General features: G+C 40.7%; 1 protein-coding gene across 5 annotated transcripts in view; it reads right to left on the bottom strand.

The window, feature by feature from the left end:
* Positions 1-476: 476 nt before the first annotated feature.
* The window catches only part of DIXDC1 (DIX domain containing 1), a gene marked incomplete at its 3' end in the record, with an annotated part of 76,785 nt that continues 53,072 nt past the window's right edge, over positions 477-24,189 (bottom strand). For 4 of the 5 annotated variants that reach the window (XM_082626599.1, XM_082626598.1, XM_082626597.1 and 1 more), the window contains 11 exons: positions 22,906-22,956; positions 20,500-20,604; positions 20,079-20,132; positions 19,510-19,602; positions 19,358-19,429; positions 18,610-18,699; positions 18,102-18,263; positions 17,519-17,585; positions 6,329-6,434; positions 5,282-5,390; positions 477-3,725 (listed from right to left, as the gene is read on the bottom strand). In XM_082626599.1, coding sequence (XP_082482725.1) covers positions 3,645-3,725; positions 5,282-5,390; positions 6,329-6,434; positions 17,519-17,585; positions 18,102-18,263; positions 18,610-18,699; positions 19,358-19,429; positions 19,510-19,602; positions 20,079-20,132; positions 20,500-20,604; positions 22,906-22,956 — 990 coding nt within the window. The remainder of the gene's footprint in view (positions 3,726-5,281; positions 5,391-6,328; positions 6,435-17,518; positions 17,586-18,101; positions 18,264-18,609; positions 18,700-19,357; positions 19,430-19,509; positions 19,603-20,078; positions 20,133-20,499; positions 20,605-22,905; positions 22,957-24,189) is intronic. The other variant, XM_082626600.1, reaches the window with a different exon arrangement.

The raw sequence follows: 24,189 nt of genomic DNA, 5'->3' as shown, positions 1-24,189 counted from the left end.
TAAAGATTTAGCTATATAAAACATTTAAAGTGATAAATGAAAGCTAAGTTTTAGGAAGGCATCTTTCAAATTAATTTGGAAGTTCTGGTTCTTTTAAATGCACATTCCTGAAAGCCTCTTGTTAATGTTTATTGCTTTTGCATTAGAGACTGTTTTGTCATACAGTTTAGAGTCTTGGGTTCTTACCTGTTTGCACATTTATATATAATGTCAAAAGAAGTGCTACGTAAATGAATTTTCTTTGATAATATAACCTATTGATATTTTGCACTTACATTAGAAATACCAATAGTAATATCTGTAGCAATAAAGTAATCCTTATCTCTCCAAGTAATCCTATTACTCCCCAAGTAATGAGTAAACATGCTAGCAGGGAGATCACTTGAGGAAATTTACTTTCACTAAATGTAAATGGCTTTCTTGATTAATTTCAGTCAGTAAACACAAGTGAAAATTATTAATAGTATTTAGTTTGCAAAGTCCATTTTATTCATAGTTTGTTTCTGAGTTTTTTTTTAAATTAGGTCACAAATCTGGTACAGACAGGTAAAACTGTTTATCACTTTGATAATCAGAAGCCTCTGGTATAACACAATCTTCATGAAAACGTAAAACAGAGAGAATACATGGTAATAATCTCTTTGAAAGCAATGGTTGCAAACATCCATGTTTCTAAGAAAATATAACTTTACATATATATTTTAAGCAAGCTATACCTCTTACATAAATTCAGACCATAGAAGGAGTGTGCAATCATAATGCTTATTTTATGGAAAAAATGAAAATTATTATTATTATGACCTAAATGATTTTAAGTAATTAGAGTCCTCTTGGATTGAATACAGAGTATAAAGATATTTTCCTTAATTTACAACCGTCCTGGTCAAAAAGAGCTGGAAAGTTGGTCAGTAAGCAGCATTGATATTACCAAGTAGGTTTAACCTAAATTCTTTAGGTAGAAATTGTAAAGTGTTCCACTTTCAGCTACTTTAGTTAACTGAGTGAGAACAGTCCAGTTTTTAAATGAAGACTGTTTAAGGAATTGAGCTTTTTACTAACTTAGTTTTTATGAGAGGGTCATTTTTAAAATCAGGTTTAGAGATTATTTCATGAACTCTAAACATTCTAGTTCCTTAATTTTCTCAAAGAAAGAGAACTTCAGCAGTAGCAGGAGGGACTATCCCACACAAATGCCAGTAGGGGGTAATACTCTGAATAAGTCAAAAGGCCTCCTAGTGTATCAAATAGGAGACAATTCAAACCAGAATGAATCAATGCACACTCCTCCTAGAAGGCTCCTCTGTTTAGAAACTGGAATGAGGATTAGCAACACATTTTATAGAAACACTCTGGTGTGCCATCCTGTAATGGGGGTGCTTAGTTATCACCCGTGGCATATGAGATTAATGAGCTATTAATTCAACTTAAGCTTTCTGTGGAGGCACTAAGGCCATGCAGCTCCTTTTCCAAAAGACATAGAGATAAAAGACAAAGAAGGTAGAGGACTCTGAAAATTTTCTGATTTAATTTTCTCTGAAAAGTTAAATTCTACATAATAGTAAGAATGTTTGCTGAAAGAAAACTGACAAGTAAAACTGACTTAAGCGACAGATGTTCAAGATAAATTGTACTGAAAATACAATAACAAATTTTGGCCTGATAACCCTCATGCTGTCTTATAGCAAAACACTAAAATTCATGCAACAGAGAAACTGGTGACGAGGACTTCTTCTCCAGACTTCCTGGTGGGGGGGGGGGCTGGGGAGGAATGGAGAATATACTGTTTTCTTCTGTTTGCTTTCATAATGAATTCTTCTTGCTTATAAATGACTTCCCCAAATTTTCCCAGTCATTTCTGATGAGAAATCATTCTTCAGTAGGAGGAGACCAGGTAAACTTACACGAAAGACATCAGGTGTCTTTTGAGTTCCTTCTGTCAGCTAGAGGAGCCATCAAATAGGTTCCGTAAAACTAACTCCATAACTAAAATGGCTGGTAGAATTGGAACAGGAGTAATCTGTCATTAGTATACTTGTAATAAAATAAAGCTTGTTCTGAAACCACAGGGCTGGTAAGAAGAGAAGAGCCTGTATAAAAGCAACTGGGTTCTCTAGAAAATGGATCTAGTATACAGAATGTGAGAATATACAGAACTCTCACTCAAGTTATAAAAATAGACATGGTTCTTGGACAAAAAGCAAATGAGTAGAAAAGAATTCTCCAAACATGAACTTAAAGACACATCTATATAAAACAACAAAATGTCATCTCGGAGCTCCGATCAGTCGTCTGTTGAAATGGCTGAAAAGGGGAGATGAACTAGAGACAGACAGGTCAAGAACCCAGAGCTGATCTGTCTGACTCTTCTGGTTGGCAGTGTACACTGGTGATCACAGGCAGACTGATATATGTATATATCTGATTGGTTGATGGTGCTTGGTGAATGAATGAGAAAACTCAAGATATAAAGTAATCTCTGAAAGTTTAAATCTTTTAGCTTCTACACTTGACAGTGTTGCACATGAGAAAGGATTCTAGGTGCTATCACCCAGAATCAACCCTGCCATTCACAACTCATGCTCCATGCCCCCATGGTTTCTTTTGTGGCCAAAGGATCAGCCTAGACTAAATATATAATAGAAAATAACTCAGGCCTTGAAATGAAGAGGGGTAGACCAGTAACTCATGCTCAGTACTTATCAATCACAAATACTGAAACTAATGGTCTGTTTCCTTTTGACTGCAAAGGAGATGCCATGAGCTAAAGAAAGTCATGAGAGAAAGAAAGTCAAGGGGACATGGGTAGCAGCACCTTTCCATACCCGCCTGGATTTGAAAGGAGACTTTCGCTCCTTATTCCTTTCAAACACAAAGTTCATCAGTTGGAAGGGGAAAAAATGGCTCTAACGTTAAAGAGTCCCCAGAGGAAATGAGCAGTACATGAAATATGCCCTCTGTGGGCTAAAGGACAAGTTGCAAAACCAGTTAAGACACAAGAGGCAGCCCAAGGTCTTACTTAATTATGGTTTTAGCGTAGTATATAGCACAATATGGGCAGCCCTTTTTCAATCCATTCAACAATTCAGCACCATCCACGTCCAGTCCAAAAAATTCCTGAAGAGTGGGCTTTCATCTTTGGTACCACCTTACGAGTTATTCTTGGTTTGCAATAGCTGCAAGGAAGCAAAAAAGCTGGTACCTTCACCTTGTCTGTGAGTACAAATGCTGGTACTCTGATTGCTGCAACCACTGAGGCCAATTAAAATAATACTGTAACACACAGGAGTGATACATCCAGTTCCCAGGTTCCAGATAATAGCAGCCATGCCCATATAGGAGTGGGATCATCCATCCCCATTGGTTAAGGCCTTCGGTTTGTTGTCCTCAGAGTAGAATAAAACACTGTGTTCCCACGGACAAGGAACTCCACAAGAACCCATGGTCTACTTTTGGACAGGGTCTTGAAGTACCACATGTGCCAGGCACAGAAACAGGACTGGCCTATGGCTGTCACACTTGGAGAAGCTTCTGTTTTGGCAGCACAAACTAAAAACTTCTTAGTGTATTCTGGTTTTAGTCCTCTCTCCTGAGTGAAGCAGCCAGGGACTGCCAAGTTCCACAAGCCCTCAATCTAATACTCAGCATTAATTCTCTCCATGGTCTTCTTCCACCCAGGCTACAATTTTCCCTTCCCATCCAGGGATGGCATCATCATCGTGGAAAACCTAGAGAAAAAAAAAAAAGCCACCATGAAAAAATAATAAGATAGGGAGTCTCACTAAACATCTGTGGTTGATAAAAAGAAGATCTCAGACATAAAGGATAAGAAAGTATAGAGGAAAGCCTTGAGTTAGAGCCTGTGTCCCTTTGGTTTTGTCCCTAAAGTTATAACTGGTAAAAAAATATATATACAGTTGACCCTTGAACAACACAGCGGTTAGAGACACTGCCCACCCCCCTCCCTGCCCTGGCCCTGTGCAGTCAGAAATCCACATATAACTTCACGGTCGGCCCTCCATATCCACAGTTCTGCATCCTCAGATTCAACCAGCTGCCGATTGTGTAATACTGTAGTAGGTATTTATTGAAAAGCATCTGTATATAAGTGGATCCATGCAGTTCAAACTCATACTGTTCAAAGGTCAACACTGTATGTGTGTGTATATATATATATATATATATATATATATATATATATGCCTTATATATCCTTAGTTCTGCATCTATGAAATGGTAAAAGCATTCCTCTAGTACTGCTTTGCTCATAGAGATTTATAAGAATTAATAAATTACTAACCATAGAGCACTCTGGGCTTCTCAAAAGAAAGCAGTACTATAAGCATTTAAAAAATGAGAAAGGGGAAATTTTTGGCCTGAAGCATTGTAAAGAAAGGGTTAGAATGAAGACCAATCTTAACATGTGTGCATGCAGTTCTTTTCATTCATTTGTTCAATTCATTTCCTAAGCCACTAATAAATAGAAAGGGTTATTAAAACATTTCAGTGAGAAAAAAAATTTTTTTTTTGGCTGTGCCACGCAGCGTGCAGGATCTTAGTTCCCCGACCAGGGATCGAACCTGTGCCCCCTGCAGTGGAAGTGAGGAGTCTTAACAACTGGACCGCCATGGAAGTCCAGGAAATCTTTACAAAATAAAGTATTGGCTCTTCCAACCTTTTTCATTCTGTAACCATTATGAGAGCACTCGTAATACGTCATGACTCAGAACTCTCTTTCAAAAAAAAAAAAAAAAGGTCTGTTTTTGGCAGATGTATTATAAAGAGAAGTGTAAGCTAAGAAAATAGTCAAGGAGTTGAGCATAAGCACAGATGACTTTGCAGAATTTCCTCATTTTCATTATATGAGAAGCTACCACCACAATATACAGTTTCATATATTCATGCCAGTTTGTTGATTTTGCTCTACATAGGAAGCAGAAAGTTTTCTAAGGTTTGGTTACAGACAGAAAAGAGACTCCAAAGCCAAGCATTTGTTCAATGTAGGTTCTTTATTTTCCCTAACAAAACTTTTTCCTTTTTAAAATAAAAATTCTATCCAAGTTTGATCAGAGTGATTAAGACCTTGAACTAAAGAAGCTATCAACTTCTTGGGCCATTCCCTGAACCTTCTCCGTCTAGAGTAATCAACTGGTCGGAGGTACTGGGAAACTCCTCTGACCTGGTTAGGAAACTGAGGTACTTCTAGGTACTAGTCCTTGAGTAGAAGTCTTTGGGGTCCAAGAACAACCAGCAATACCACCCAGACTCCCTGTGGCTTCTGTACCTCCTCCTTGACAGTGCCAAACTCAGGATCCAGTGCTTTGAAGTGATACCGATGATTTCCCTCCCGGTCAATAGCTGCTTTAAAATCCTTCAGTGTCACCTCCCCCAACCTGCAACAAAAATAGAGAACACTAAAATAGACTGTTTATCAGTAGGTTGGAAAGATAAGATGTTAGATTTAAATCCAGGCCCCTGCCAAAGTCTCTGGAGGCAGAAACAGTGTGGCCTTGTTAGGTCACCACCCTTGATAAACCAGACGATTCTGAAACAGCAGAAGTTAGGGAGCCAGTCACTATTAGGGAATGAAAATGGCATTACAAATGGGTTGACCTGAGAATTTAAAATAGGTTTATTGCTTTGGCAGCAGCCAAATTACTTTTTTTCTGTTTTACTCTGAAAATAAGACACAAAGTCTCTGAAATCTAATTTGTTAAACTATCAATATGTCTAAGTTCTCTTGATTTCCTTCTTTGCAACAATTCCATTTCTATAGGCTGGTAGAATTAAATCAGTATCACCGTCTTTACTTCAGAAAGCTCCCCTCTAACACAAACCAAGTAAGACTCTTTAGGAAAGAGAAATCTTATCACCTCTCTCAGAAGTTGGTTCCAGAGGTTAAAAATCTTTATTTCAAAGCCATTTACCTTAGAAGGGAGTATATTAATTGAGTGTTTGAAGGTTTTTAACATGAATTCTCTACAGGTTAGCTGCAGTCATCAAAGAGTAACAAAGACCAATGAGTAATAAGTAGCCCTGGAATGCCAGGCTGTAATCCAAAGCTATCAGCAGAAGCTATCTTGAACACTTAAAAAACTGTTATTCCTAACTTAGAGCATCTTTGCATATCAGGATTGGAAGCACTGTTATTGTGTCTGTACCTTGTAATGCCACTGGTTAATGGTGAAACTAGAACTTGAATCTCTATTCTATCTCCTGTGCCCTTCTCACTACACTGCTTCTCAAACACCTTACAGCTGGTTAGATGGGCAGTAACTAATGATTCTGCCTTCCTGTCCTTTTTAAAGGAGAAATAATCCCAGAATCTCACCTCTTTGGTATATTGACCATGAAGGGCGTAAGGGACCGGTCAGTGAAATAGAGCACCTTCGTGCAGGCGCTGCTGACAGTTGGAGAGCTCTGTGAGTGAGGCAACTCTGCAATCAGAGAGAGACTTTGTGGTCAGAACATTCCATTTGCTTCCAACAACCCATCATTTCTAGTTATTCAAACTGTCCCAGGAGAATGAAGCTGCCTGAGGTCATTGCACAGTTCTCGCACTCTTGCCGAACACCTTGTCCACAGGGCGTGTGACCCACAGGAAGTCACCACTGGGGCCACTTAAGACAAGAGGTGCTTCGGACATGGATGCTATCACAAGGACCATCATTTCTCACCCGTCCCAGGTGATTCTAACAGGGGAACAGCAACTGTTCTGACAGGCACTGTTGCCAAGAGTCAAAAGAGGTCAGAGAAGCCCGGCAAGATTTCAGCTAGGGCAGAATGGACACACGGCAGGAGCTGCAGACACTGCCAGCATTTTGACTGCGGAGGTCAGTGGTAGAGAATGCACATGCACTTCAGGAAAAGACAAATGATTAGGAACAAGAAACACAGAAGCAAAGTAACCGTAGAAACTCAGATTCCAAGAGGCCTTATATTTCCAGTCTAAAAGGCAAAAAGTCTACTTTTATCCCTTAGCTACATAGGATCTATATGTGTTGGTCCCCGTCTTTTGGTTTTTTTTTTAATAAATTTATGTATTCTTGGCTGCGTTGGGTCTTCATTGCTGCGTGCAGGCTTTCTCTAGTTGCGGTGAGCAGGGGCTACCCTTCATTGCCATGCATGGGCTTCTCATTGGAATGGCTTCTCTTGTTGCGGAGCACGGGCTCTAAGCTCGCAGGCTCAGTAGTTGTGGCTCACGGGCTCTAGAGCACAGTCTCAGTAGCTGTGGCGCCCGGGCTTAGTTGCTCCGCAGCATCTGGGATCTTCCCCAACTAGGACTCAAACCTGTGTCCCCTGTACTGGCAGGCGGATTCTTCACCACTGCGCCACCAGGGAAGCCCGGTCCCCAGGGTTTTTAACTCAAATTTCTTAATCCATATCTTGTCTCTATTCTTTGTATAGGTACTTATGGAAAAATTTAATCAATGAGTTATTTGTGATTATGACTTTAAGAGAATAGAAGAAAAGGCCAATTAAAAACTTTTATCACAAGGACCAAAAACAATAATTAAACTTTTATTAAAATATCTCCTGCAATTCCAGCTACACGTTTTCTTCATTTATTCTACGCATTTATCCCAATCAAACAGGCAGCCACCAGAGAGCAGTTCTAGGAAGGGGTTTTTTGGTTTTTTGGTTTTTGTTTTTGATTTTTTGGCTGCACAGCGCGGCTTGTGGGATCTTAGTTCCCCAACCAGGGATCAAAACAGGGCCCTCGGCATTGAAAGCATGGAGTCTTAACCACTGGACCACCAGGGAACTCCCTAGGAAGGGGTTTAAAATAAGGAAGTAGGAGGGATGAATAATACAGGAGAGAAAGACAAGGGACCATTCTCTCTTTGCACAGCAATCAATCAGTTTTCAGAATCTTTTTCAAAGAATGCCAATTATTGCGACCTACATGCCACGATGTTCCTTTGACTCCAGCACCTAGAACAGGGCCTGGCACACACTGGCTTTTTAATAAAATAAAATATTCACTTTTATCATTAAATTTATGATTGATCCTTTCACTCATTCATTCAACAAACATTTATTGAGCATTTGCCATGCACTAGATTTTGAGAATATAAAATTAATTAGATGCCTCTGACCTCAAAGATTTCACAGTCCAGTATAGATGACAGGTATAATAAATAATTACAATACACTAAAATCAGATTGGTACAAACTGCACAAGAAGACTGAAGATGGAGTAGTTAATTCTACCTGGAAGAGGTCAGAAAGGTCCCATAGTTGGAGAATTGTTAAACAAAGCACCTAAGAAATATATCAGATATAGAAGTTGGAAAGGGCATTCCCAGAATGAAGGAAACTTGTAAAGGCATGAAAAGGGATGGATCATGTATTTATAAAACTGAAACTCAACAAGTAAGGCTGGAGTGTAAGTAATACATTGGGAAGTAATGGAAGGTGAGGATAATAAAGTAAGCAGGGCCCAGATCACAAAGGACTCCACCAGGCTAAGATGTTTAGATATTAGTCTTAAGCTCTGGGGAGATATTAAAAGGAAGTGATACGATCAGACTGGCATTTTAGAAAGGTCAGTCTAGCAGCAAGTATGGGTCTAGTATGGGTTGGATGGGAGAAATTCTGGAAACAGTAATCCCATTAAGAGGCAATTAAAATAATCTGAAAGATGAGGAAGGGTAAGATATAGCCCTGGAGCTAGAGAAGGGATGGATTTGAGAGAGCTTTAGAAGGTAAAAGTCTTGGTACTTTGGAAATAGTTGAACATCAAGGATAAAAGGGAAAGGGAAAAATAACTAAGATTTATAATCTAGGAAAACAGATGCATGGTAGTTACCAGTACCTAAGATAGGGGAACAGAAGTGTCATCCATTTAAAATGTTTACTGGGTGCCTATTATGTATCAAGTACTAGAGATACAAAGATAAACTAGGTACTATTCCCGCCAATTAAGGAGCTCAAAGTCTAGTGGGGTAAAATAGCAAAACAGTTATAATATAATAAAATAAAACATGAAAATAATATTGCTATGGACTCAGTTGTGCCCCCCCCCCAAATTCATATGTTGAAGCCCTAGACTCCCATATGACTGTATTACAGATAGGGCCTTTAAGGAGGGATTAAAGTTAAATGAGGTTATAAGAGTGGAGCCCTGATCCCATAGAACTGGCGCTCTTGTAAGAAGAGGAAGAGACACCAGAGCGCTCTCTCTCCACCACGTGAAGACACAGCAGGTAGGCAGCCATCTGCAAGCCAAGAAGAAAGCCCTCTATCAGCAGAACCTGACCACACTGGCATCCTGATCTTGGGACTTCCAGCCTCCAGAACTGTGAGAAAATAAATTTCTGTTGTTTAAGTCACTCAATCTATGGTATTTTGTTATGGAAGCCCAAGCTGACCGATAAAATGTTATGTACACATTTTAGGTGAATTTGAAGGTAAGAGTATGGCAAATGCCACACAGAGGTCTAGTAGATAAAGACAGGTTTGGTAAACAGGTCACTGATGACATTAGTGAGAGGAGTTTCGGGTGACTAATGAAGAAGACTGAGTTGGATTGCACAGGCTTTTCGAGTAAAACAGGAAAAGATTAATGAGGGAAAAATAGTCTTACTCCACATTAACTCATGTGATAAAATGATAATTGCTGTTTCAGGGTGACAATACTATAAAAATCGTATACAAAAACCTCAGAGAATAAATGACCCAGAAACATAGCCTGGTGTATACATGTGTGTGTAAATTTAATACATGATTTTAAAAGGCATCACAAATCAGTTTTAGCTTTTAATTTAGGTTTATGATCCATTTGGAGTTGATTTTTTTGTATATGGTATGAGGTATGGGTCAATGCTCTTTTTCTGAATCATTTGTTGAAAAGCCTATCCTTTTGCCATCAAATAGTTTTTGCACTGTTGTTGAAAATCAACTGACCAAATATAAGTAAGTCTATTTCTGAACTTTCTACTCTGTTCCAATGACCTATGTGTCTATCCATTCACCTATACTGCACTGTCTTGATTACTCTAACTTTATAGTTAGCTTTGAAATCAGGTAGTGTGGCCCTTCAACTACTTTATTTTTTCTCAACTTTTTTTTTTGAACTATTCTAGTCTCATCCATATAAATTTTAGTATCAGCTTGTTTATATCTACAAAAAGTCTGATAGGATTTTTATTGGAATTGCATGAAGCTATAGATCATTTGGGGAGAATGAACCATCTTCACAATGTTGACCTATGTTTTCCCCATCAAACAAGGCTGCTTCCCAATTAATATGATGCTGATAAACAATAATTTTGTAAGTGGTAAAAAACTATGTACCAGATTATTTTAAAAATCTATCATCTCCCTTGTTTCTATTTGTTCCATGTTTTTTGTTCCTTTTCTCTTTTATCCTCTTTTTCTCCCCACCTTTGGAGTGTGTATGTGTGTATATGTATGTATGTATGTATATGTATATATGTATGTGTACATGTATATATTTTGGTATTGTCTTCAAAGCCCAGTGTGTTTAGATTCTCAGTTTGGATACACCATTTCAACATGTAAACTATATTTTAAATAGTGAGATATTTTACTTTTTTTGCTATTGGATTGGGCATTTTTACAATTCCTTTTTATCTCCACTATTAATTTTTTATTTAATTCTTCAAAAATTTAGTGGTCGCTCTTGGATTTAAATACACATCTTTAATTAGTCAGTCAGCTTTCAAATGATACTTACCGCATCACATGTAATGTAAGAACTACAGAAGTGACAACAGTAGAGTCCTAATTCCTCCATCCCAATCTCTGTATTAGTGTCATACATTTTACTTTCACATATGGCATAAACCAATAATACATCAATACATTTTTTGCTTTAAAAAGCCTGTTATCTCTTAGAGCAATTAAAAATAAGGGTGGGAAGGTTTTTATATTTACCTTCATTTTAACCACTTCTTTTTGCATCTCCCACTTTCTTTCATATCATACTCTTCCTGTCTGAGGAAATTCCTTTAACATTTCCTGCCGTGCAAGTCTGCTTGTAGTGAATTCTCTTGGTTTTGTGTAAAATATATATATATACTCTCTAGCTACAGAATTCTAGCTTTTTATAGAATTCTAGATTTTTTTCTTTCAGTGCTTTAAAAATGTCCCCCCACTATCCTATAACTTGCAAGGTCTGATAAGAAATCTGTAATTCTCATCTTTGTTCTTCTGTATGTAATAATTTTCCCCCTCTCTGGTTACCTTCAAGATTTTCTCTTTTCTTTGATTTTCAGCAATCTGACTCTTTTGTTGTTGTTCTTGCTATTCATACTTCTTGGAATGCTCAGCACTTCTTGGATCTGTAGTGTGATGTTTTTAAGCATTTCTGGAAAATAATTGGCCTTTATCTCTTCAAATAGTTCTTCTGCCCTGTTCTATCTCTTCTTGTTCAGGGATCCTAATTACTTGTATCTTAGTCCATTTGATATTGTCCCACAGCTACTGGATGCTCTGGGTTGTTTGTTTTTACCTCTCTCCTACTCTTTTTCTTTTTGTATTGCAGTTTGGGTAATTTCTATTGACCTATCTTCAAGTTTACTGATTCTTTCCTTAGCTGTGTTGAGTCTTCTGATGACCCTGATGAACCTGCTGAAGGCACACTTTTTTTAAAAAAATTAATTTATTTATTTATTTTTGGCTGCATTGGGTCTTTGTTGCTACACGCAGGCCTTCTCTAGTTGTGTTGAGCCGGGGCTACTCTTCATTGTGGTGCACAGGCTTCTCATTGCGGCAGCTTCTCTTTGTTGCAGAGCACAGGCTCTAGGCGAGTGGGCTTCAGTAGTTGTGGCACACGGGCTCAGTAGTTGTGGCCCGGGGGCTCTAGAGCGCAGGCTCAGTAGTTGTGGCACTTGGGCTTAGCTCCGCAGCATGAGGGATCTTCCCCAGAGCAGGGCTCGAACCCGTGTCCCCTGCATTGGCAGGCAGATTCTTAACCACTGCACCACCAGGGAAGTCCCTGAAGGCACTCTTCATCTTTGTAATATTTATTTTTATTTCTAACATTCCATTTGACTCCTTTTCATAATTTCCATATCTTTGCTAAAATTCCTCACCCGTACATGCATTATATTAACATTTTTACTTTAGCCATTAACACAGTTTTTAAAAATTCCTTTTCTGGGGGCTTCCCTGGTGGCACAGTGGTTAAGAATCCGCCTGCCAATGCAGGGGACATGGGTTCGAGCCGTTGCCCTGGAAGATCTCACATGCCACAGAGCAACTAAGCCCGTGCTCCACAGCTACTGAGCCTGAGCTCTAGAGCCCACAGGCCACAACTACTGAGCCCACGTGTCACAACTACTGAAGCCTGCGCACCTAGAGCCCGTGCTCCGCAACAAGAGAAGCCACTGCAATGAGAAGCCCGTGCACCGCATCGAAGAGTAGCCCTGCTCACGGCAACTAGAGAAAGCCCGCGTGCAGCAACAAAGACCCAACACAGCAAAAATAAATAAATAAATAAATTTATATACTAAAAAAAAATTCCTTTTCTGATGGTGTCAACATCCTAGTCATATCTGAGTCTACTCTTGAATAGACGCTTATTGACTCTTGACAGTGGCTTATATTTTTCTTGCTTCTGTGGATGCCTCATAATTTTTTATTGACTATCAGACATCATGTGTAAGACAGTAGAGACTAAGGTAAAAAAGGTTTATGTCTAGAAACGGGCACACTGCTTGTACTTCCCGGCTATTGGTGGGGACAGCTCAGCCAATCTAGTCAGGAACTGAGCTGGGATTGGGATTTTTGTTAAGGTTACTTTCCGCACACCATCACCTTCAAATTTCTCTAAGGTTATGTTTAGGAAGGCAGCTGGTTTGCTGGAGGGTTTTTCCTCAGTGTTCCTGCTCCACCCTCAACTTTAGACTTCACTTGTGTGCCTGTGCCTCAGAGTCAGTCTCTTCACACGTGTGCCCCTCCCACAGAGGCAGACTGCTATTGCTTCTTACACAGTACTTGCTCATCTGGTGGTGAGGGATGAGGGGGGTTTCTCTGTTGTCATGATCCAACCTCAGTCTTGAGGGTGGGGCTTTCTCAGTGATCCTACTCTTTCTCCAGTGGTAGGCAACCTCTAGTGATCTGAGCCCAGTACAGTTTCCTGCCACTCCCCTGGGGGAAAGAGTGCTTTCATCCTTTTCTCTTCCCCCTAGCTGAAATAGGTCTCCACCTTTGCCTGGGAAAGGGAGGCAGGGGCAACAGAATTTGCTGCCCTTTCTTAGTGGCTCAAGACTTTTGTTCTTTAAGGGACAAAGGTCCAGATGGGGCTTCACATTTTTCCAGCAGTGACAGGTGCTCCCCTCCTCTGGGCCTCCACCACCAAAACAGGTTTTCTCTAGACTCTATTCCCACAAAAAATCTTTGCCATAAGCACTCAAATGGAAGTGGATGGAAGAGTCAGCAAGTAGGTGCAAACTATTCTTGCGTTCATGGCCCCCAGGGTTCCTATACTCTCTGCTCAGCCTTTCACAATTCATTAAAATCTTAGCTGTTTGTGTGGTGGTCCCATCTTCCTCCCATGCTCTGCCACAAGTGAGCAAGTACTGTATCCTATCTGTCTATTGAGGGACCTGTTTACATTTCTGGCTAGTTAGCCACCCTCTGATTTCATTTCTCTGATGGATTCAAGAAAGTTATGGTATTTTGGACTATTCAACCTTTTCTTTCTGTTAGCATAGGAACAAGGCTCCTTCCAGGTCTTTTTTAAAATTCACTTTTTAAAAATTGAGGTAAAATTCACATAACACAAAACTCACCATTTTAACCATTTAAAGTGTACACTTCAGTGGCATTTAGTACATTCACAGTGTGGTGTAATCATCACTATCTAGTTCCAGAACATTTTCATTCTCCTTAAAAGAAATCTTGTACCCATTAAACAGTCACTCCCTTCCTAATCCTGACATCTGTCTAATCTACTCTACTTTCTGTCTCTATGGATTTGCCTACTCTGGACATTTCATATCAAAGGATCCATCCAAATTGTGCCCTTTTGTGTCTGGCATCTTTCACTTAACATTTTCAAGGTTCATTAATGTTGTAGCAGGTATCAGTACCTCATTCTTTTTATGGTTGAATAATATTCCATTGTATGCATATATAAGAAATTGTTTATCCACTCATCAACTGATGGACATTTGGCTTGCTTCCACCTTTTAGCTATTGTGAATAATTCTGCTATGAACCTATGTGTACAAGTTTTCTTTTTTGAACACTTGCTTTTAATTCTTTTGGGTATATACCTAGGAATGGAATTGCTAGGTCATAGAGTAATTCTATGTTTAACTCTTTGAAGAGCCACCAAAGTGTTTTCTACAGTGGCTGTACCATTTTACATCCCCACCAGCAATGTATAAGGGTTCCAATTTCTCCACATCCTTACCAACAATTGTTATTTTCCATTTTTTTGGAACCACCTAGTAGGCATGAAATGGTATCTCACTCTAGTTTTGGTTTGCATTTCCCTAATAACTAAGCATATTTTTTAAGCATATTTTAAGCATATTTTCATGTGCTTATTGGTCAACTATTTATCTTCTTTAGGGAAATGTCTATTCAAGTCCTTTGCCCATTTGTTATCAGATTTTTCTGTCTTTTGTTATTAAGCTGTAAGAGTTCTTTACATATGGTTCATCCCAGGCCCTTATCAGATATATGATTTTCAAATATTTTCTCCTATTCTGGTCATCTTTTCACTTTCTTGTTAATGTCCTTTGATGCAAAATAGTTTTCAGTTTTGATGAAGTCCAATTTTTCTATTTTTTCATGCTTTTGATGTCTAAGAATCCAAGGTCATGAATATTCCCCCCTGTGTTTTCTTCTGAGAGTTTCATAGTTTTAACCCTTGTATTTAGGTCAATAATGCACTTTGAGTTAATTTTTGTACATGGTGTGAGGTAGGGGTAAAACTCTATTCTTCTGCATGTAGATATCAGTTGTCCCAACACCATTTATTGAAGATACTATTTGCTGGTCAAATGATCACAGATGTATGGGTTTTATCTGAACTCTCAATTCTATTCCACTAGTCTACTGTATTACTTTTTAAATAATTATTGTTGTTGTTTTTCCTTAAGAGTAAATGGCAAGACAGGAAGTGGGTTCAGAGAGAAGATTACTCTTTTAGGAGATTTGACTGTAGTGAAAAGGAGAAAGAGCATAGCCTTGCATATCTCAGATGCCACACGCAACACCAGATTATTTGCATATAATATTGTACTTAATGCTCATAATCCTTCACGATTATCTCCATTACATAAATGTGAAAACTAAAATACAACATTAATTAATACTCTTGCCCATGATATACTCTGCTGATAGCTACAAGTGCATCCCAGATCTGTTTGATTCTATACTCCATCTTTTTCCCACTCTATTGTTTTGTGTCCAGTTTTGCACATGAGTTTGAAGTGCCTTTCAATCTACAGAGATATCCAGTTGGCATTCAAAAATATAGTCCTGAATTCAGCTCAGAAGAGGTTTGGAGTTAGAGATGAAAGTTTAAGAATAATTGGCACACAAGAGTAGCTGAAGCCATGGAAGTAGAAGGGATCACCTATAAAGAATATAAGACCAAAGTCTAGACCTTAGTGGAATCTCAGGGCACATTCAAGGGTTAGACAGAGAAGGAAAAGAAGAGGAGGTTGTATCTAGTTCATGAGACTACAATCCAGTGAGGGCAAGTACCAAGTCCATCTTGCTCATCTCTATACCTCCAGTGCCTAACAAGGGTGCTACATAATGGATGCTCAGTAAATATCTGTTGAATGAATAACTGGTTGGTAGTGAAGTTAAAGGAGAAAAATGTTTCCAGAAGAAGACTCTTCAAGAATAGTAAATGCTTTTGAAAAGTCTATGGAAGATAAGGTATGAAAAGTAACCACTTTGATTAGGCAACGAGAAAGTCAACAGTGATCCAACAAAAAGAACACTAAGTGGAGTAACTGAGTAAAAGTCCAACTAGTGGATTAAGGATTGAATGCGAGGTAAGGATGAAAAAAGAGCAATTGCAGACTATTCTTTCAAGAAGTTTGACCTAGGGGAATAAGAGAAGTAAGCCAGTAGCTAGAGGGCTAGCAAGTTACACAAGTGTTTGTATTTCTAGATGAGAGACATTTCAGCTTCTTTGTAAATATAGATATTAGATTAACACCGTAGCTTATAAGAAGCTCTGAATTTATTTGTAGTATTTTAAATAAGTAATTCATATACACAAGAGAATTATTCCAGGGAGGGAGAAATTTATTAGACTTCTGAAAAATAATTTCCAAATATTTAGCTTACGTACATTGGCAGTTTATACTAACCTAAAGGAAGTACTGAAGAGGATAACAATAAAATAAAAACCCTATCAAGAAAACAGAAATGACTGGGTCAAAACAATGCTAGAAAAAGAAACTGAAACTAATTTTGGTACTAACGTAATCTGTTTCATTCCCAGTGTAAAGATCTCATTCAAGAGGAAAAGATATCTGGAGGCTTGAGAATGCTATCTTATCTACTCTACAAAAAAATATTTTACCTTTCATATTTGTGCAAATGCTTTAAATGTTTTACTTTAGATTTTGTTTATTAATGTGGTTTTAAAAATTATATATTTAACATATAAATCTGGTATGGTCAGCCTTTAACTATTTGGTTTTTATAAATTATTATTTAGATACTTTAAGATTAGGCCTGGGTAAACTATAAAAGGTAAGAAAACGTGAATGCTATTAGACCAAAAGGTAAGATACAAAGTAAAATAGAAATTACTAGGCAGGGTAGATTTCCAACCTGTCAGAATTAACAAGGCAAAAAGATGTAATGAGTGGGCACAGGGCAGGTTAAAACAAACTGAATGACCTATGCACTCAAAGTTGTTGTTTTTTTTTTTTTCTGTGGTACGCGGGCCTCTCACTGTTGTGGCCTCTCCCGTTGCGGAGCACAGGCTCCAGACGCGCAGGCTCAGCGGCCATGGCTCATGGGCCCAGCCGCTCCGCGGCATGTGGGATCTTCCCAGACCGGGGCACGAACCCGTGTCCCCTGCATTGGCAGGCGGACTCTCAACCACTGCGCCACCAGGGAAGCCCTGCACTCAAAGTTTTAATGACAGTCCACAAAGAAATTAAACTTCTTGCCTCTAGGAAGAACTGGAAATTTTCTGTGCTATTTGGAACTTTAGGGTGATTTGTATGTGTGGTTTTTTTTTTTATATTTTGCTTTGCTTGGTGTAACTATTTTGAGCTTGTATATTTCCAAAGATATTTTATTTAAGATATTTTAGCCTCTCTGAATCAGCAGCACCTTGCACGTGGCCAAATGGTACTCGGGGTAATGGTGGTGGTGATGATGATGTTATGGGTCTTCACAGTCCTAGAAATAACTCAATTCTAGTATTGCTACAGAAACAACATATTACAAGAGTGAAGTACTACAAGAAAAACTCTATCCCCAAAATATCAGTAGCATAAAAAATACTAAGTTTCTGACCTAATATGCTAGGAGTCCTTACTGAGCAATAATGAGTACTTACTTGAAATAGGGGGCCAGGACTCCCGGTATTCATTACCTGCTTGAGTTCTGGGTGACTTGACCCGAACCTAGGGAGCCACACGAAAATCACGAGAGTTATAATCAGTGGGAGAATTCAACCAAGAAATATAAATCCTAAAAGTGTACCTAAAATATATACTTTTCTACCACATCTTTTTCCGCAGTATATAAAATTGGACATGTTTATCCTAACAATAAAAATGTACATTTATAAAAAGCTTTTTAGTTTCCAATGTTTTCCCCACATATTTCCCATATATAATGCCAAGTTCACTCGGGGGGAAGAAGACAGAGAATAAGCAGTAAAGGGACGCCTGTGGGTCAAGAACCACAATTCCTTAGACAGTTACACAGTTGCCAAGAGCAAGAGTTACCGGTGAATTCCCTCCCTGGACTGTCATACCATGATGAACAGTCAGCTCCCCAGAGAGGAAAACCAAAGAGAAAAGCAACTGTAACCTTCAGCAGGGTCTTACATCTTAGCACTGCCTTCATCTACATTAAAATTGATAAGACCAAGCTTCTTTGGGGGAATAAGAGAAACACCACCGAAAGAGGGTTACCCTTCTGTCCTGTTTCCTCTGGGTGTCCATGGCATGCAGGCGCTCCATGAGGCTGGAGATGCCCTGCTCCAAGCTGTCGATGGTGTGGTGCTGAGGGTCGTGGCCACTGAAGCTGTTGCGCAGGCTGCGGAGGGCATCCCGAACAAGCTGCAGGTCGCTGCTCTGTGGGCAAAAATGTGGTGCTGCTGGCATGGCACGCTGCCATGTTATTAACCACATCCCAACTGCTGGGCTTAAGAAGATACAGGGGAGAGGTTTCCAGAATAGATCTTTTATTTTTGAGGGAGGAGGTGTAAACTGTAGAAAATTTTCCTCCACAGATACAAGCCCACTGTTTGCCCACTAATTCTTAATTTTGGATAGCAAGTGCCTCACAACTTTACACGCCCAACAGATGCAAGAATTGGGGAATGGGGATATGAAAGGCCTACTCCACTGGCGATGGCTAGGGTACTCTTCTGGTTTTGGCTGGAAGTGGCAAGTCTGCACTCAAATCCTAAGCACCTACCCCTCTGTGAGTGACTGAAGCAGCTCCTTTTCCTGCCACTGGAAGGAGAAAACCATTGCTTTGAGGGTTGTGACTGCTGCAGTGGGTCACCTATAGCGGCAAGAAGAAATGATGCTTGTATAATGGAGAATTCCAAAGTAAGGTGTCCCACCTTATTTTTCCTCTTTACACTGGTCACCTCCTGACACAGTGCAGAGATTTTCTTCCCTTTTGTTCACTGCTATATCACCGATGCTTGACACTCAGAAGGCACCACTGAACGCAGAGTGAACAAAATGAAAACCTCGCCTGGAGGCACCAACCTAGCCTCTGCCTGGCCCCTGGAGGGCCTGAGAATGCTGCTCCAGCATCTCCTGCCTTTGCTTCAGTAATAGAACAAAAAAGAACAATGACTAGTATTTTTTGAGCCTAACTCTGTGCCAGGTGGATCTACCAGGACTGTGTTTAGTAACTTAATGGGTTATCTTATGTACTCTTCATAATGGCAGAGAAGGCCACTGTCATTTTCCAGATGAACGTTATTTCTAAGGTTCAAAAGCGAAGCAAATGAAGGTACACAATGGTAAGAAAGTAATAGAGCTGGAATTTGAAACCAGACTTTCTTATCCCAGAACCCGCACTTGTAAGTGCCTCGCCAAATCGCCTCCTGACAAACTGACCTGTGGTGTTGGTTCAGCCCCGAGTCGATAACAGAGTCTCCCTCTTTGCCCTTGTAAACATGGGAGGGAGACCCCGAGTGGAAGGTTACCTCCTCTGCCTCTCTTTTCATACAGTGAGCCAAAAGGACGTCTTTGTGTTCCAGCTCCCGCTCCAGATCCACCTGCAAATCAGACACTCCATCAGAAAAGGACTTGCTCAGGTCACAGGGGCAGGAAAGTCCGTGGCGGAACGTGTCCCCACCTGCTGGTAACTGGCCTCAGAGAGTTTCCGAAGTGCTTCCTCCAACTTGGCCTGGTACTGCTTCAGGAGGCGGTCCTTCTGGCCCAGTTCCTTCTGCAACAGAGACACAGCCTTCAGATGCACGGCAAAGCCAAGGACATCCAACGCTTCACCTGCTGTGATGCAGTTTCCACCTGAGGAAAGCAGAGCCGCAGAGGGAACAGCCCTTTCCTCAAGCTGCACGGGAAGACGTTACATACCATGGGAGCCTCACATGGAGCAAAGGATTCTGGGAAAGGGAAGGAGGACGGGAACTACCATTAGCAGGAGGACCACTGCATGCCGTCCATGCTAGCTAGAGGTAAAGGTTAAGACTGAAGTGAAGTTTCCAGACTCCTAGTTCTGTGTTCTTGCTCCTAGCCATGCTATCTACCTTCAGGGTTACTGGATCAAGGGAACTCAGAAAAGGATTTCCTTGTAGAAAGCAAGAATGAGAACAGAGTACTTAAGTGCTGTTTGAACAACAGCAACAAAAGGCTGTTCACCAAAGGTCAGATGGAAATAATTTCCAAACTGATATACATTCTTACTTTATATTCTCCCAAGAGCCGATTCCTCTCGTCTAGCTTCCTCTGCAGATCCACCTGCAAGAAGAATAAGAAAGAATTCGTTGGTGTGGAAGTATTGTCTGCCAATCCAGTAGGAAACCAGCTACTTAGTAACTGGAGTTGATGTTGGCAGTTACAGCATACAGCACAGAGAGGGCATGACTATGGTAAAAACACACAGCCGCTCTCCACCTCTTCAGTGAGATAACCAGACTGCAGAAGCACAATGCAGCCTCAGTGTCTCAGTGCCCTCAAAGTTGAAGGGCTCGAGGCCAGTGTGGCATGGGCTTTCACCTAGGAACAGAGAGGAGTCTGATGGGGAATAGATCTAAACGGACTTTATACTGTATCCTACTTTGCTACCTGGGGCTCAATGAAGTCCAAGTTCACTCTTTCAACTCACGTTCTGGTTGTGCAGCTCATCTTTGTCCATATTTGCCCTCAGCAGTTCTTGTTTGAGCTGAAGGACTGACGTGTCCTGCTGAGTCAGCCTCTGCTGCAAGGCATCCTGGGGAGAAAGCACACTCACTACTTTGGTCCCAACTCATCAATCGGTCAGTTATCACTAAACTGGGAGACAAAAAGAGTACAGGGTCGGGCTTCCCTGGTGGTGCAGTGGTTGGGAGTCCACCTGCCGATGCAGGGGACACGGGTTCGTGCCCTGGTCCGGGAAGATCCCATATGCCGTGGAGAGGCTGGGCCCATGAGCCATGGCCGCTGAGCCTGTGCGTCCGGAGCCTGTGCTCCGCAACGGGAGAGGCCACAGCAGTGAGAGGCCCGTGTACCGCAAAAAAAAAAAAAAAAAAAAGTACAGGGTCTTGCCACAAGGAGATGAGCAGTAATTTTTCTGTTCCCTTCCAGGACACTAGAATCTAAAGGAAAATCATATCCATTGTCCTACCAAGCTGATGGAAACCTGATTTTTTCCTCCATCCATTACCTGCCCCTACTTTCCACTGCATTGCTGACAGCATGATGGCCTAGAGGAAGAATAAGTGGCCTTTGGGATCAGACAGACCTAGTCTCAAATTACACGTCTACCACTTGCTTACCTGACAGTGACCTTGGACAATGCACTCTCCCTCCTCCCTCCCTGGCTTTCTTCTCTGTATCTTGGGCCTATAAATACTCAGTCTAGATGAGCTCTTTTGTCCTAGACGGCTGGGCCCTATCACTGTCCGACACCCTGTTCACATAGGAGCCCTGGAATCACTGCCACCCTTGCCTTCTAGAGGCCTGCTGCTGCCCTGCCTCCACCGCCTTCCAGTGCCTAGTCTGGACCAGGATTGGGATTCTATTTCCATGTTCAGAAATGTTCTTAGACTGATGGTTCCTCTTCCCACTGTCATAGGATCCTACAAGCTTTAGGCTGTCTTTCTCTTAGCTTGGACCATCTTGGTTTCCACCAGGCCTCAGACAAGGTGGGTTGTACATACTTATTTAAAAGGATCAGCTATGACACAATCCTCCAACCACGGTGACTTCAAATGGAACTAATGGACTGGAGCTGCATCACAGGGGATTTGCCCTGATTTTTCTCTCTTTACAGACTGCAGAGAAATGGTGTAGGCTCTGGAAAATGTGGGAGCCCACGCTTAAATATGCTGTCTTGCCATGACAGTACATGGCAAGGTGGTCAAAGGTGCCCTTGGTACCAGTGGTGCAGAGGAGTGTTTCCCAGAGTGTGTTCCATGGGATGTTAATAAGTGTTACATGGCAGGGGGGGGGGAAACACTTCTGTGGTTAATAGTCTAACTGTTTTAGGCCAACGTCTTTAGGACAGACCTTCTCTGGTCCTTTAATATGCTGTTATTCATTGTGACTCTTCAAGCCTATAGAGCACTGCTTTTTATTTGAGCATGAAACATGCTGTTTTCTGGAGTATCTCAAAGGACTGAGGCTATAGAATATACCCTGGAAAACGCTGCTGAGTTATACCCTAGTCTAGCCCATGAATGGGAGTATCGGGAAGAGGAGAGGGAAAAGCAGCAGCTTGAGAACATCTTTTTGCACTTCCAGGTATTCATTCAGCACATATACTCCTACTTGGGTGAAATAACATATAAGCAAGATTATTAGCTAGATCACTGTTTGTATTAGCAAAAGACTGGAACTAACCCAGAAGACTATCAGTAGGAACTGATTAAATGAATTATAAGATTCCACATACTGGAATACTAAGGTCTTTATGTACTGAAATAGAACGATCTCTAAGATACATTGCTAAGTGAAAAGAGCAACGTGTCAAACTGTATTTATAGTATGTAATTATTTGGGGAACAATTACATACATACATATTTGGTACTAACTGATAAGAAAGAGAACTAGGTGACTGGGAGGACAGGGCTGGAAGGCAGACTTCTCAAGGATCATCCTTTTGTACCCTTTTAGCTTCAAACCATTTGAATGTCATTAACTATTCAAAACCTAAGTAAATTACAATTTTTAAGAGTATATTCTTCTCAGAACTGAAGAAAACTGACAGAAAACTGAAACTGAAGAAAACTGTAATAACGGATTGTTTTCACACATAGAAACAACGAAGGTGGCAGAGGGAAATGACAGCACCATGAGTCATAACCACCAGAAATAAGCCTCAGCAAAACAGAGGTATATTCCTCCACCTGTCTCACTTCCCATCCACAAAGCCCTCTCTTTACTAGTAGCACAGAGCCTGTGAAAGGCCCCATCAGAGGTACACAAGAAAAGACTATAGGACCCAGCTAGCCCCCCAGGACCCACTCTTATCCACAGACTGCTTTACTTTGTAGAGAGTTTATTTAAAGAGTTATATGTCTTTGTTTTTACCTTGATCCCCTGTAAGTTTCTGGCTTCTTGTTTATACTTCAGCAGCTCCTTCTGCAAACCAAATATCGTTAGATGAGATGGTAGCATCTGGGTTGCTTCAGAAGCATTAGCTCATTCCGTCAGTAAGAACACAAAACTCAGATATAACCATTCCAAGAAAAATCAACCTTCCACCGAGGCAGAAGACAGGTCTGCCTTCTAGTAAACAGTAAAGGCTGACCCACAGAAACAAACAGGACCCATTCCATTCTTCCCTGTGGCACCCAGGCTCAGCTGTCCAGTTGTCCAGGCTCAACTGCCCATGCTCTTTCTTGCCAAGAAATAAGTTACCATATATTCCCATAGGTTCTCATTCCTATATTTAGCAATCCTCGCCAACAGGGAAACTTCATCATAAATCATAACAATCTAAATCCCTCTCACTGAAATATATGATCATATCTTAATATGGCTACCCCCAATTTCATGAAATAATTACCTTCATTTTTAATGTTCGGAAAGGATTAGAGTGCTTCTGTTCTCGAAGAGCGTATTGTTCTTTATGGACCAAACAAAACCACATTTAGCCCAATAATAAAAGACTTAGTTAACCCTCCCTTACAACAGATTATGACTGTTACTAGGAAAGAGATTATAGGAGAGAAACACCCACAACTCAGACTGTACTCTCTTCTTTTCCTATTGCACCCCATCAAGAGTTTGGAATTAACATATCTAAAATGGGGATTCTTGACCTGGACTCCACAGATGGGCTCCAAAGTTACTCCAATCAAAATTCAAGTCAGTGAGTGGGTGTGGGTGCTTTCATGCAAATTTCTGGGGAGAGGGTTAATGGCTGTAGTCATATACTTATGGCCTCAAAAAAGCTAAGACCCACTGAACTAAAAGAATTTTGGAAAGTGTTCATTAAAAAAGACCATACTGGGCTTCCCTGGTGGCGCAGTGGTTGAGAGTCCGCCTGCCGATGCAGGGGACACGGGTTCGAGCCGTGGTCCGGGAAGGTCCCACATTCCACGGAGCAACTAAGCCCGTGTGCCTCAACTACTGAGCCTGCGCTCTAGAGCCCGCGAGGCACAACTACTGAGCCCACACTCCACAACTACTGAAGCCTGTGCACCTAGAGCCCATGCTCCTCAACAAGAGAAGCCACGGCAGTGAGTAGCTCACATACTGCAACGAAGAGTAGCCCCCGCTTGCCACAACTAGAGAAAGCCCACGCGCAGCAATGAAGAAACAACGCAGCCAAAAATTTTAAGTTAATTAATTAATTAATTAATTAATTTT

Source organism: Mesoplodon mirus (assembly GCF_964341445.2).
Source record: "Mesoplodon mirus genome assembly, chromosome: 7".
In the NCBI taxonomy this organism is placed as follows: Eukaryota; Metazoa; Chordata; class Mammalia; order Artiodactyla; family Ziphiidae; genus Mesoplodon; species Mesoplodon mirus.
This window is presented reverse-complemented; position numbering and strand designations above follow the sequence as displayed.